At 35.4% G+C, this 15,649-nt stretch overlaps 2 protein-coding genes across 2 annotated transcripts in view; one reads left to right on the forward strand and one right to left on the reverse strand.

Moving 5' to 3' along the window:
- Nucleotides 1-695: 695 nt before the first annotated feature.
- Nucleotides 696-11,544, forward strand: MAP3K19 (mitogen-activated protein kinase kinase kinase 19). The gene is made up of 8 exons (XM_062579060.1): nt 696-735; nt 1,159-1,243; nt 2,081-2,322; nt 2,995-3,038; nt 5,236-7,689; nt 8,972-9,124; nt 9,326-10,023; nt 11,538-11,544. Exons 1-8 carry the CDS (start codon nt 696-698, stop codon nt 11,542-11,544), a joined length of 3,723 nt encoding a protein of 1,240 aa, XP_062435044.1.
- Nucleotides 11,545-13,315: 1,771 nt separating this feature from the next.
- Nucleotides 13,316-15,649, reverse strand: part of CCNT2 (cyclin T2) — a 28,609-nt gene continuing 26,275 nt past the window's right edge. Inside the window, exon 10 of the mRNA XM_062578719.1 lies at nt 13,316-13,344. The gene's annotated coding sequence lies outside the window, so the exon portion shown is untranslated. The remainder of the gene's footprint in view (nt 13,345-15,649) is intronic.

The following is a 15,649-nucleotide window of genomic DNA, read 5'->3' on the forward strand; positions in this document are numbered from 1 at the left end:
ACCTCAGTCTGCTTCTGTGCAAAATTCCTGTCCAAACTCTAAATAGTACAAAATTCCAGTTGCATTTTCATATTCTCAAATGTTAATTCTTCATGTGGTGTATTTTGTTTGTGTATGTAATACTTCAAATAAGACCAAAGTAAAAGGAAAATTGTTAACTTGTTGGTGTTTCTGTTTTGCATGATATTTAACAGATTGCTTTTAAATTTTGAAATAATCATATGCTTTTGTAAAACACAATAATTGCAATAAAATATTTCTGTTCTGTTTAGTAAAATTTTGAGTCAATCAATTATATTTTAATAGATGTGATTCTGTAAAATAAAAACACTGGCATATATAAACTGCCTAAAACTTCATTTATATTATTTCTGATTTCCCAAATATAACTGTGTACAATACATTTTATTTAGTATGCTTTTTACTCTAAACAATACAGGGTTTCCTAGAAATACTGAACATTACGTTAAATTTACAAACAAATTACACATATTTCAACAACCAGAAGTTAAAAGGATGTGGCATTGGATGGTAAGTTAAATTGTATTATTTTAATCAAGTACTACTTAAATGTTGCTATTGTCCTGATCCTGAAAAAAATGAAATATAAATATTGATTTATGCACATGAATTGGAAATCAATTAATGAAACATTTTTTTGCAGGTTCGGGGACCTTAACACATTGAAGGACAATATGTGTGACAACAAACAAAATAAGAACAGAAGCAAAGAAGGTAGTCTAACCAAGGTTTATACATTTAAGGTGTACTGTAGGGGATCAGAAGAAGAGAAAGGACAATGCTAGCTTGAAATCTGATCACCTATCAAAATACGCAAAGAAATTTTGAAATCACACTCAGGCTTAATTTTCACCTTTGAGTAGCTGTGAGATTTGGTTTGCTTTTAATAACTTTCCAATTTTTAAACATTATAGTTTTTTAACGTTTCTGCAAGTATTTCTCTTGTACTTCTCTTCTACTAAAATAGGGGACAGAAAATATATATGCATCTTAGTTGTGTGAGATGGTCATAACATTTTTGTGATAGCTACATCATATATATCTTTGATAATATTTTAATAACTGAAAATAAGTGCATTTGCCTTCTTCAGTGAATTAAACTGCTTTTATAGTTGTAATAATAATGTACTGTTGCAGGTTGTCGAATTTTTGTTGCTCTTCAAAATGCAGATAAAATAATGAAAGAAATGCATCAATCATACAAAACTCTGGAAAAGAACAAGTAAGTAGAGTGATTATTTAATTTGTAGCTGGGCATCCAAAAAGGGATGCAAAGCAGGAACTAGTCTGCAAGTAAAAAACATTTCCTTAGTGTCCTATAGTATATGCAGCTATATAGGTTGTATGGTGTTTCTTCCATCCCAGCATTAATTACTGGTCATTGCTGGAACCAAGATACTGCACTAGGTGAATAGATTATTTGGTACAACATGAAAAATCTTGTGGTTTATGCCTCATGTTTTACCTTACATTTGACTTAATTGAAAACAGACAATTATCTTGCAAACACCTTTAGGAAAAATTTAGAATATATTTTTCTACCTCTTTTTAATCAGATTTTTTTATCTTTTTGCATTTTTGGATGTTTTATTTTTCAGAAAGTAGGTGGCAGATTTACATAGCTGGCCCACATGGCATCTATTCTTTAAGGCAGTTACTAGAATTTTTATAAATAACAGAGGGGCGTCTCACATTCACAGTTCTTCTAACAGATTTTTCTTGTTGTTCACGAAATCTATATGCTGGAAAGAGTAATTCTTTGTCAAGAAGGGGAAGGTTCTTTGTCAGGAAGAGGAAGAACTGTTTTCCAGTTCTTATTGTTGCTTTGTCTAGTGTTTTTGTCATTAATTTTCACTTGTAGTCAATCCCTGGCAACCCAGTGAGATGCTGCCAGAGCACCCTAACTTATCAAATGGATCAAGAGAAAAAACTAACTCCATCATTTTTGGATTTTACAGACTTGTAGTTCATATTATTCCCCAGCCATATGATTGTTTAAATTGAGTAGACCCCTTGCCTATTTTCACACTATATTTTGTTCTTTATTTTTGCCTTTTAGTCAAGTAACAACAGTGTCCACACTGTGGCCAGAAAAACAAGTGACATGTTTACCAAATAAAAAAAAGTTAGCATTACAGATGAGACAGCACATGTTACCTTTCTTCCTGAAGAAAGAAGAGAACGTAAGGCGTGGCTTTGACTTCAGCTTTCTGCTACAGGCCTCGTGTCCAGAATATAGCATTTCAAAATCACGTATGGATTTAGATGCATTTCAGATAATAAAAGCACAGATACAACAAAGTAAGTTCAATTCTAAAAGTCACAACTTTTAAACAAAGTTATGTATTGCTGTAAAGTCAGGTGGCAAAGCCTCAGAAGTTCTTTTTCTTTAAATTTTAAATTATCTTTATGTCTGATTTCTTCACATGCAGTAGGCTTCAGTTACGTCGACCATCTTCTTTACGTGTGTGTGTGTACTGGAGGAATGAAGGAGGCAAAGAGAAGCAATGATACAGAGTATAAGAAAGGGACTTCACAATTCCTGTTACCCAGTATGGTGAAACTCTGGGCCTACAAAATATATGATAAAATACTCAGTAACTGGAGTGGGACAAGGATGGCATCTCTCTCATTTTTTTCCTCATACTGACAAAAGTAATTAGCCACATATGGAAGTTAGGAAACATCTGAAATTAAGTAGTAGTTAGTATTCCAAATTACTATAGTAAAATTATTCTAAATTTCCATATTTCACTGTGTTCTATAAAAAAAGTAATTATAAAATTTGGTATTGCACTTGAATTTCAACTTACGACTTTTCTCTGCATAGCATTTTTATAGCCTAGTTCTGCAACTATGCATCAGATAGACTCTTAGTCCTCAGAACTCTACTTTTTGAAATTAAATTATGAATAGAAATTGTAGTCTGTTTAAGTATACCAATCTAACATTTAATTTGTTTTAATTTTTAAGGGTTGAATATAACAGTGCTAAAAACCAGCAATAAGGAAATTGAGGTAAGATGGCATTACGTGTAAAACTGAACACTACATTAAAAATATAATATTCCTTCAAAACTTTTAAAACAGTAATACGGAAGAAGTATAGATAGCTGCTTCTGCTTGCTTTTCAGCTTTGCAGATGAACATCAGGTATTTTTACATATATATATATGTATATCAGGAAATCTTCATATATATATATATGTATATATGTGTCAACAAATTTGTCAGTAAAATGTTACATCAAGGATTCTTGGGAGTAGAGAGTTGGTAATTTAAAAAGTTATAGAGCCTTTCAAGGTGTAAGTATGTAAACTATTTTCAGGTGTGCACATCCTGTATGTTAGGTATCCAGTTTAGCTGTATTAAAAAATATCTTGTTTTGGGTAGTAATTGAAAATTGACATGAAATAGAATATGAAAAACAATTGATATTAGATGTTTGCTGAAACTTACTGGGTTAGCAAGTAAAAAATAAGGTCTCATAAATTATTAAACATATTTGACATGAAATTTTGCAGTAAGTATAAATAGGATTCCTGACAAACAGTTTTTGTAGTTACTTCTGTACTTTCAGTGCTGCTAGCAATTTTACTTGACTCACTGCTCACACTCAGTCAGCCCTAAAAGTTAGAAAAGATCAAACATACTATACTTAAGAAAAAATAATCTGGTCTTTATGGAAACTAATTAATAGTCATTAGTACAAAGGACTGTGTACTGAATCATCTGTCTAATGTAGTAGACCTGTTACAGAATACAATAGTGTTCACAGGAAAAAAGCAAGGAACTTAGAAATGATATTGTAAGTGCTGATAAAAGATCATAGGCTAGGGAGAAATAAACATTTCAGATTGAGGGTAGTGTTTAAGAAAAATTATTTATTTGACCTCAGTATGATTTAATACAGCTTTATTTCACGTGTTAGGATCTGCTGATTTCTAGAGGCATATCATTTGGGATAAACTGAGCAACTGAGATTAAAGACATGCAGACTAGACAAAGCTGACTGAACTGTAAATTTCAAAACAGCGTTCATTGCACTCCCTGGCACATTCAGACCTCAGTTTGCCTGCGAATACAAACAGAAGTTTCCTGCAGATTGCAAATTGATTTTGACTATAGATGTGCAAATGAGTACTCAGAACATATGACTGAGTAATTATTTTATTGTATTCTTTTGCATATAAATATACAGTATATTCTTGTGGCTTATATTATTTCCTATAAATGAAAAATAAAAATAAATAATTTTCAGAAAATTATTTTTACCCTAATCATCTGAATAATCTCAACAAAGTACTCAAATTCTCAAATCTTCTGTTTCAAAGATATATAGTACCTTTCAGCTAACAGGAAGAGAAGAAAGAAGGGAGGAATAAAAAAATACATCCTGAACACAACTTACTTCTCAGTGAATGCCATATAAGAACTTTCCTTTGGATAACTTTCCAGTTAACTTCATTGACAGTGTAGTGAAGATTGTGCTAGCTTCCAACAAACAACTCCTTGAGCAAGATCTGTGGCCCATCTAGCATGGTTCATGGAATTTTGTAAGAGTACATTGGACATATTGGGAAGCTATGTGTTCAGATTTATAATAATATCTTTTAAAACTTAGAAATAATCTTAAATAATTTCTCAATGGATCAGTTGTCATTCTGTAACAACATTATAATTTTTGCTTTTTAAAAATGGCTTGCATGAGATCTAATTTAGTTGGGAATATAATTACTAGTGTCAGGACACTCTTGGGTTAAATAAGTGATTTTAAACATCAGCATAAGAATGGCTTTCTCATTCAGTGAAAGTGTACAGCAAGAAAGAAATTTTGGTACATTAAATCACTGATCAGCCTTTGAATTCCTGTAGCAAATATGCACGAATCATGTAACTAAGTCGTAACTATTAAGGGATGAGATATATGACAAATGTATATGTACAAAACTTCTTATTTTAATATCATAAGTAGCAACATGTGCTTCATAGCAAAGAATTAGTTTCCCTACTGTCGAATACTTAGAAATAGTTGTGGATGTGAGAAAAATCGCATCTTTTTTTCAGGGCATTGCTATTGCACTTCACAGTGGGTTAATTATGGGAAAATATCAAATATTTGGTGATGGGCTTTTTTTCTTATCCTACTTGGTTCTTAGGTATTAGATTTTTATACGTATATGCTGTGTAACAAGTATTTTCACAGAAATTACAGTTTCGTCTGCCACCAGTGACTTCTCAGCCTGTAAGAACAATTCAACTTGCTCCTCTAGAAGGTAGTGTTGTCAACGAAAGCATCAACAACAGAAATATTTTGAATATTATGAATTCTATTGCTCTGCCTATAAAACCAACTGCTAAATTTTGTCAGTATCAATTAGACAATCTGTTGCACACTCAGAAGTCATCAGACCTGACTGTGGTTAGTATTTCTGATAAATTCACTCCAAAAAAAGACCTGTACTCCTTCAGCATGGATAATTGTTGTAAGTATCCTCAAGACAAGAAAGAAGAAAATGAAAACAATTTAAAATGGAAGGAAGCTGATGTAGCTACTAATACTGAAAAGAATGACCTGATGAAATATCAGCTTTCGGTTACCTGTAAGAATGTAGATATAATGACACAAGACAGATTTGGTGATGATAGTCATCCCTACTTGACCTCAGGTGATATTCAGATAAACTGTGGCATATTTACAGCCATATGTCCTGTATCAAACAATGCAGATATCTTAAGAGATGGAAGTAATGAAAAACCCATGGAGAATTCCCTTAGAACTAGTGTAAAAGGAAATGCTACAGAGATGATACTAGATTCTAGGCCAGATGAAGATCCTGAGAGTATGGACCTTGTACTTGACAATCATGATTTGGATTTTTCCTGCACACATGAAATGATGGAAGCTTGCCATGTCTTAGAAGATCATTCTGTAACTGAAACATTTCCCAGAGTAGAAGTGCAAGATCCTTCTGGAAAGCAAATGGAAAATAGCATTTGTCTCTTAGAATTTGAAATAGAAAAAGAACCAATATCAGAAGTAACTGCAAAAGATCAAAGTAAACTTGTACCTCTTGTCCATGTTACACTCCCTGAACAGGAACCAGCAAGGGAACCACACGTTGCTAAACAACCTACCAGAAAAAAGAGTGTCATCCGAAGCCTGCCTCCTCATGCTAGTCAGAGCTTCAACATTCTTGCCCGCCAAGAAAATGACAAAAGTAAAATAAAGGTAAATAGAAATAAATATTCATCTAAGTCTAAGATGAGGAGCAACATATCTGAAGACTTAATTATTTCTGATGAGAGTTCCACAAAATGTAGCACACACAAGATGAGTGCCAAGAGTCAGATTTTCCCAACTTTAGAACTGCCACATACGGAATCTGAGACTTCTCTAAAGTGTCAGAAGAAGATACGTCAAGTAGACAGATACCATTTTGCCCAGAGCGCTCAGAAGTCTAAAAAGCAAGGATTACCCTGCAGTTGCAAAAATGCAGTTATATTAAATAAATCTGCCACTCCTCTTTCTCTGCCATGTGCGCAGTCTGCTTCAGGTTTTGTAGATCTGAAATACAGTGATATGTTCAGGAAAATAAATTCAAATGACAAAGGCCCAGGAATTTATGAAATGTTTGGAACTCCTGTCTATTCCCACATACGTGAACTTGATCAACATGAGAACAGGTTTTATAGAGATGTTTGTTCTGCTCCACCTGCAAGATGCACTGCTAACACTTGCAAATCTACCTGCAGTAAAGGAAGAGAGAGTAGCCGAGTAAGAAATACTCAAAAGAGAATATATTCTAAGCCAAAGAAGACCATTCCTGACACTAAACGAAAGCAGAAAGGCTTAATTCTAAAAGGCCAAAGTACGGAGTTGAATGATAGCAACGTGGAGCAAGATAACGTAATAATTTCTAGTCCAGATTGTCCAATAAAAACTTCAGAGAGCCTAACACTGTTTCATGAAGACAAGGACCATCAGCTTCCAGTTTTAGAGGAGTTTTCACGATCAACTGAGCAAAACAAAAATTTTTCAAATTCAAACTTATCAACTATTAAGGAAGTCTCTTTGGAGCAGTCTTTAGACTTTCAGGATGTATCCAGCAGTCAGATATTTGCTACCTGTAATCAGAGTCTTCCTCAGTTCCATGATAAAGATTCAGAATGTGTTGCTCTAAATAGCAGTTTATTAACAACAGACCAGAACTTATGTGTACCCCAGCGCAGAGTGGATATGGATGACCGCAGAAGCCCAGAATCAAAACAGACATCCTGCAAGACTATAAATAAATGTGAAGCATTGCCCTCTTCAGATAGACCAGAATGTCAATCCTCTACAAAAGCATTAAATCAAAGTTGGGCAGACACACCTCAAAATAGTAATTTGCCAAATGACTTGACTCAGCCTTCAGTGATTCAGACAACATTTGTTACAAGCCCCATTTTCCAGACAAGTCAAAACATTCTGTCCTGGGCAGATAATAAGGACCTGACTGATGACTTGCTTTGTTGTCTGGCAGCAGAATTGCTAGTGCTTGAAGAAAAAGACATCAGCTCTTCAGGAACAAAAAATGCAGGTCTGAAAGTGCAAAATACACATCTTGAAGAAGAAAGAAGCATGGCGATTGGAGATGGCGAGACTGTAAATTGTGCTCTAAAGAAGGTAGTTGCTCATAACTTGCTATTTCCTTTGAGTGATGCTACAGCACAAGTTTGGATGAAAGATGAGTCTTAATATTAATGAAGAAAATAGTGGTCAATTAAGTAGTGGTAATAAGTAGTATGTGCGCATTAATGATCAAGTCTCTTTTTTCCTGGCCCAGCTGCCCACTGAATATCCCTGGAGGATGTGCATGTCAGAGACCACCTGTCAGGACACGAATCAGACTGTGCTTGGGCATGATAGGAAGAGCTGTCATGGCTGACATGAGCCATCAAGATAAACTGAAAAAAATGAAGTGAATAAATGGAAGGCGCTATTTCAGCCTAAGAGCGTGTATTAAAAAAGCTTTTGCATTTTGACTAAGGCAAAGGCATTTGAGACCTTGACCGCTAAGGAATATGAAAAGAAATGACAAATGGGTCTTAGGTATCCAGTATCTTAAAGGGCAGCTCCTTGAGTCTCTGAGGCCCACCAGATACTGTTCTAGATATGACTCCAAGTACTGGCTTATCAGACATGCTGTTTAGTTTATGTTAATTAAAATGTGCTTAAATTAAAACTGCTTAGATGAAAGATTCTGGTTCAAAATCAGAAGGCTTTTAGATTCTGCCACCCAGCTCACTCAGCACCCACTCTGCTGTTTACACCTACCAATACTGCTTCTCCTTGACCTCTTCAGCTTTTAGTCTATTTAAATTACAAATCTATAAAGAATTTTTTTCATTGTATTTCACACTTATTCAGTATATTATTTCACATTTCCTTATGCTTCTGCAGACAACGATGCAGCCTGTATCTCCATTCTCACTTCTCCTAGGAACTGATAGCTAGATGGAGAAATTGTTGTCCTTTTTTATCTTCCTGTAAAGTCATTTCTAAATTGTTTTCATCGTGTTTGGTTTAAATATTTTTATCTACAGCAAGCCTATAGTCATAGTAAACATTCAGCTTAGCAAACTGTAGCTATGTGGTGAAAAATAGGAAGCAGGTGCATATCATACTCATCTAAGTGTTCTCTTCACCTGACTTCATTTTATTGGTAAAAAATATGCCATGCTATAATGCCCTGGTTATACACTATTGTGATGAACACTTGAAACTATTTACCTAGTTTTACACACTATAGCCATCATATCAGAGAGCTGGGCAAGGGGCCTATATAAAAAAACAATAGAAGAGTCATGCTAGAAGATAAATTTACTCCTTATAAAAAATGTAATGCTCATACAATACCTTTATTTTCCTCTGTGTCTTCTCCCCACACTGACCATCATCTTTCAAGCAGAGCTACAGTGAAGCCTTTTTGGCATCAAATGAAGAAAGTGATCTGCTAAACTTTGAAGAATCTACTAAATTATCTGAAAGCAGTTTGACTAACAAGCAACCTATCATGTGGACGAGAGGTGAGGTGCTTGGAAAGGGAGCCTATGGCACGGTAAGTTGAAGTCTGAATATGTTTTAAGAGACACATCTCATAACTTATATCTGACATCTTATAACTGACTATTGTCCTATTCAATGAATAACATTTTGGATTATATAAATGAGACCTAAACAAATGCAAAGATGCTTAAAAAAAAAGTAAATACATTTTATAGTTCATGTTTCATTTTAATAAATGCTAGTGTCATTGCAGGTGTACTGTGGTCTGACAAGCCAGGGTCAATTAATAGCTGTGAAACAGGTTGTTTTGGACACCTCAGATCAACTGACTACAGAAAAGGAGTATCAGAAGTTGCAAGAGGAAGTTGATCTTTTGAAGACATTGAATCATATCAACATTGTAACTTATTTAGGAACTTGTCTGGAAGACAACATTGTAAGCATTTTCATGGAATTTGTTCCTGGTGGTTCAGTTTCTAGTATTATTAATCGTTTTGGTCCATTGCCAGAAACTGTCCTTTGTAAATACACAAAACAAATTCTACAAGGGGTTGCATACTTGCATGACAATTGTGTGGTACACAGAGATATCAAAGGCAATAATGTTATGCTCATGCCAGATGGTATAGTGAAGCTGATTGACTTTGGCTGTGCCAAGCGTTTAGCTTGGGCAAGCCTCAGTGGCACACACAGTGAGATGCTGAAGTCTGTTCATGGGACTCCATACTGGATGGCACCAGAAGTTATTAATGAGTCTGGATATGGAAGAAAATCAGACATCTGGAGTGTGGGCTGCACTGTATTCGAGATGGCAACGGGAAAACCACCACTGGCCTCCATGGACAGGGTAGCAGCCATGTTCTATATCGGGGCCCACAGAGGACTGATGCCTTCCCTGCCTGATCGATTCTCCAGAACTGCAGCGGATTTTGTGCATGCATGTCTAACCAGGTATGTAGATTTTTAACTGAAAAAGGAAAGGAAAATGTCAGATAGTTTGAATAGTGGAGACTATTGATGGAAGCTTAGCTTACCTCCTAGATGGTACAACTGACTGTAGAACAATTTAAAATGTCTAGGTTTTTGAGCATTTCAGGAAAGCTTTAAAATAACAGTATGCATATAATAGTTTTACTGTCTATGATGGTATTGAACAAAAGTTCTGGTTTTTTAGGCCTTATATTCAGCTCATAATTTTCCCTATGATTTTCAGGCATCTGCATTGCACCACTGAGTTTTAGATGACATGTTGGATTAATTTAAGTGAAAAGCCTTGCAGATAAGCTCTCCTGTTGGTTGAATCCTAGCCTACATCTAGCATGTTGTTTTCAGGACAGTATTCTAAAGGAAGAGTTTTTGCATAACACACTATTTTCTGCAGTAGAAAATTTGTTGCCACTGCCGGTACAGGAAATATATACTTTTTTGAAACAGAAAATTCTGTGTGTTTTGAAAGCTTCACCTCTCATAAGAATTATTTTTAAGCTGTTCATTTTGCTTTAAATATTGACTTTGTCCTGGATGTTTAAATGTACTATAGATCTTAAGAGCTAAGCTCCTGACCTCCACAGGTATTCTACTGAAATTAATAGTAGCCCTTTACCTAAAGACCACACTTGGACACTAGAGAGGTGTGTGTCAGCAAGTGGGTGAAACACTTGTCTTGGAGGCCAGAAATCTGAAGTCTAATCCCTGTGGGAGTATTGTGAAACACATAACAATATCCAGAAAAATCATTGACTGTAAACATAGACATAATATATATTTCCATATGGAGAGAATATTTTTAAAAGGTAAAATGAATTGTTAGATAGCAGGAAACATATAGATATCAACCATTTTTAATAAAGCATTTATCCTTTAAAAATGCAGGATGCTCATACGGTGACAAAGTTTTAATATATGATCTCACCATGTCCTAAGATAAATGCCTACTTCATCCCATCTTTCCCACTAGCTTATTATTTAAGAAATTGATGTCCTTTATGTTCTTCCTGTCTCCATTTCCTCCAAACTGATGGTTGAAAACACCCAAACTCCTTGGTTCTAGCCTTACTGTAATTCCAAATGAGCTCCTTAACAAGAATTCGGTTGATTGGAAATGACAGAACCGCTTCAGCTATAGTAAAGAAAAAAAAAAAAAAAAGTATTGACTGACAGCAGGTCAAACAGATAATTGTCACCTTCCTTAAAGACATTTTTGGTGTACCTGAAATAGCCACATTAGCAGAATATCTAAAGTTTAGGAGAGATTTAGAGGAATAAAGAAATATTTCTGTAATAAACTATTTTACTTTTATAATTCATAAATACCAACAGTTTCTTCCCATAAATCCTGCTTAAAAAAACCAAACCAACCAACCAAACAAACAAAAAAACCCAACTAAGCTTGTGTTTAGATTTTATAAACAATTACGTCACAGGCATGCATGTTCATGTACTGATTTTTCAAACCCTTAATGCAGAGATTAACATGAACGCCCTTCTGCTCTGCAGTTGCTGGAACATCCCTTTGTGAAAGGAAGACAGTGAATTTTTCAAAACTCTTGCCAAATGAGTATATATTTTCCATATAAAACATGTTTCCACTTGTCAAAAAGATCAAATGGAACTGGACTTAAAAGTGACAAGCATAAATTAGAAATAAATTGTGCATGAGAAGTCTATTATTAGATGGCAATATGATTAAACTAACTTTATTTTCAACATATGTGCTCATTGCAGTGGGCATTCATTCAGGACCATGTGTTAAAAAGAAAATAAAAATAATAAAAAAGAAAACAATCAGCAGTTAATGGAAAATGGAAAAAAGGTAACTTGGGAATGCCATTTTGTCTGTAAATCCTATGCTATCAGCAGAAAGCATTGCAGGTGCCAAAAGCCCTGTGCTCATAGCACAAATAAAGCAGGTAGCTTAGGGCTGTGTGCAGGTGGATTTTGAATATCTCCAAGGATGGAGGCTCCACAGTCTTTGTGGGCAATCTGTTGCTGTGCTCAGTCTAACAGTAAAACAAGCTTTTCCCATGCATTTAAATGGAACTTGTATTTAAATCTATGTTCATTGCCTCTTGTCCTGTCACTGGACACCATTGAGAAGAGTCTGGCTGCTTCTTTTTCACTCCCTTCCATCAAGTTTTTGTATACATTGGTAAGACCCTTCCTCACTGCCCTTGCTGCCCCCCTCCAAGTCATCTCTTCTCCAGGCTGAACAGTTCCAGCTCCCAGCCTCTCCTCCTATGTCAGGTGCTTCAATCCCTTAGTCATCTTCATGGTGCTTCACTGGACTCACTGAATCACTAAATGGTCTACAGCCATTTTGAGTATCTTTGACCTGAACAGAACAGTGAATTCAAACTATTTTGAAAAATATTTAAGTTAGCATTGTAATTAGATGGTATGTGATAGTCTTGACCTGCACTGGGGAAAATAAATTTTACAGTTAGCATAGCTAGCTACTACTAACAGCTCCATCAGATTAAATAAAACTCAAAGAACACTTGATGTTATAATCAATAAAACAAAGATTTAGGTTAAAACAGGTATTTAGACTGTCCTCTTTGTGATGAGGTGTCTTCCTCAATACTTTTTATATTCATGATTTCAGGAGAGTGAGACACTGTACAAACCATCAAAACACTGTGAACCTTATGTCTTTACGAGCACCTAAGTTCCAGGACCGAACACAGTAAAACTCAGCTCTGCAACTGTTGAGGACTGAGACCTCACCAGTTCCAGACCCTGACTCCAGTGCCAGCAGAAATATAAAAAGTAGTGTTCTACAAAATGGAAAGAAGGAATGCAGCAACAAAGTTTCAATTCCTCTTTCCCCATGGAGTTAAACATTGTAGTTACTTAAATCACTTCCAAATTTTATTCCAGTAGTCTGACTTTAGAACATTGTTTGGTTTAAACCTTAAAAAAAAAAAAAAAAAAAAAAAAAAAAAGTGAGGCGAAAGTAGTACTTAGTACTTCTAGTAAAATTCTTTATTAATATTTTCTATAGGTATAATGTCACATGATAACAATGAGAGACCATTATGCCAGTACAAGAGAAATTCTAACATCACAGTCATTTTCTAAATTCAAACAGTTGTCAGTTCCAGTTTGAAGATACTGCTTGATCCTTTTGCCAAAAATCCATGGGAACTTGAACATCTTCATGTTAAAGTAACTTGCAGAATAAAGGTAGGAGCCCTGACATACGATCTGAAGTGGGATGTACATAATTCCATTGTGTATATTAACTCTTCTCAGCTTGTGTTTCCAATGAGACTGCAAAGTAAATATGACCTTTTAATTAGCATGAAATGATACTGAGAGGACAATCATAAATAGGGGAGGAAACAAGAATGCTTTAGGATGTGCAGCTAATTAAGCTAAAACTCCAAATTTAAGTTATAAAAAATGCTACACGTTATGCACGTATGTCTTATAAGAAAAACTATAGTTTTTTTTCGTTGTAAAGTCTGAGAGTTCTCCAATATTAAAATTATTAGTTATTAGAATTTAAAGGTAATGTTCCTTCTAGCTAAGAACACTAAAATTAGTCTCCAACTGAAAAGGTTATAAAACATTAACCAGCGCATGTTTTGAAATATGAAAGTACATTTTTGTTTTTGTTTAACCAAATTTCAGAGGATAATGTTTAAGGCCAGGACTTAAAACATTTTTGGCGGGGGGTTAAACACATTGGAGACTAGGGGAGGGGTGGTTGCATCCCAGCCCCCCCCACCCCCCCCCACCCAAGGGGGCACAGCTAAAGAAATAAATACGTTAACTTAGTGTGTCTTGGGGCTCTGGACTGAGTCTGGTATAATAGAACATATTATAATATAAGTCTAAATTTGCATAGTCCTTAAAGAGAGCACAGATTTTTCACAGTAAAATTCAGGTAATTTAGATATCTTTGTTAAAGTATGAAACTTAATAAGGGAAAGAAGTGAGAAACTGCTTTAAGAAAAAGTTCTTTTCAATGAAAAGCAATAGTTTAGGGAAAAGGGACATAATTGCTTAGATATGAATAGTAAGGCTTGACCTGCCATAAATACTATTTGTTTAAAAAAAAAAAAAAAAAAAAAAAAAAAAAAAAAAAGGCACAGCCTTCCTTCAGTTCTGAAAAATACTGTCCAGGAGCAAAAGAGAGGGGAAGAAACCTTTATAAAGTATGCAGGCCATGACTGCTTTATTTAATGCAGGTTTCCTCAGGATTTTAGAGTTAAAATCAAGAATATGAAAATACCTGTCCTTTTATCTTTGTAGTGGATACCTAGTATTTCTTTTACGCAGTCAGTTGTGAAGCTCAGAACTATCGTTCAAATCTCAGGAAAAGTTAGGTTTCTTCAGCATGCCAAGTCAACTGTTTTTACTGGTCTTGAAACTACAAACAGCTGTACTGAATAAAAATGTTTGTCTTGGAATGTATACATCAGCTTTTCTTCTCAAAGAAGTTAACATCAAGCCCAGAAAACCCACAGTTTTTATAGATGATTCAGGTTCAAAAATAGTGCCAAGTTGTGCAGCTCCTCCACAAAGCTGAGTAGGAACCAGTGTCATTTTTAGAAACCTCCTCTCAACACTCTGCTTCCTCCGTGTAAGAAAAACCCCCAGTTACACTACAGCGAGGGCCAGGGAGTGCTCCTGAGGAGGGGTTTCCAAGTACATCAGGCAGAGCACCCTTCTTCCCAGACTTCCTACCAGGCTTTGGGAAGGAGTCTTAGAGACATTCCCACAGCACCTCGTGCCCTGTGACATCTTCAGAAGGTCACTTTCACAGGTATCATTAAAGAACACATCATCTTTGAAAATGGTGGTTGAAAATGCAGGAATATAAGAACTTAAATATAAGGGCTGGGGGAATCAATTAAGTATTTAAAAGAAAGGGTGAATTAGCTAGTTTGTTTTGGCTTAAGGTTTTAACACATTTAAAACTGATTATGGGAGCATGTATTTACATTCAAGTTAGAAAAAAAAAAATCGGAAACTATTTGCTTGCACCATGCCCCTTTACGCAAAGCGAGGATAAGGGACTTTTCCCCTAGGGTCTTTCAAACATCTTTGTCCGGCCCTTGACATCCATTCCCTTCTGCCCTCCAACTGCCCCCACTCGCCCCCTGCCGCAACCCAACCCAGCCTTCCAGGCACCATCAGACACGGGCTTCCCACCCCATGGCAGGGCAGAGGAGCATCTGCCTCTGTTAAGACAGAGTGCAAGGTTGCTACAGCTAGCATCTTGGGTGTGCAGATACTGTATAGCATGTGTTCCCAAACCTGATCACCATAATGTAAAGGAGCCAAAAACCCCAAATATGCTAAATTTTTGAGCCATTCAAAAGTTGTTTCATTTGATGAAAACCAACAGTGTTTTGCCAATAACTGAAAAGGGATTTTCTCCACATTTACAGATAAAATTGGAAAATTAAACATAGGAAATGGGATAATTTCTGCAAAATAGAGGTGAGGTAGGGATTTTTATTGAAAATATTTTTTTTTAACAAGTCCTTAGAAATAAATTTGTTTCTAATCTCACACAAAGGGCTGTACCTCAAAAATTCAACTACACTAATATGAAACATTTATA

The sequence above is a fragment of the Rhea pennata genome, chromosome 6 (genome assembly GCF_028389875.1).
Source record: "Rhea pennata isolate bPtePen1 chromosome 6, bPtePen1.pri, whole genome shotgun sequence".
Lineage (NCBI taxonomy): Eukaryota > Metazoa > Chordata > Aves > Rheiformes > Rheidae > Rhea > Rhea pennata.

What these genes read in the sequence shown, in the direction of transcription:
- MAP3K19 (XM_062579060.1), top strand. Translation starts at nt 696, where the DNA reads ATGTGTGACAACAAACAAAATAAGAACAGAAGCAAAGAAG. An exon ending in AAAAGCACAGATACAACAAA is followed by an intron (nt 2,323 to 2,994) that starts GTAAGTTCAATT and finishes TTAATTTTTAAG; the next exon opens with GGTTGAATATAACAGTGCTA. An exon ending in TAAATTGTGCTCTAAAGAAG is followed by an intron (nt 7,690 to 8,971) that starts GTAGTTGCTCAT and finishes TCATCTTTCAAG; the next exon opens with CAGAGCTACAGTGAAGCCTT.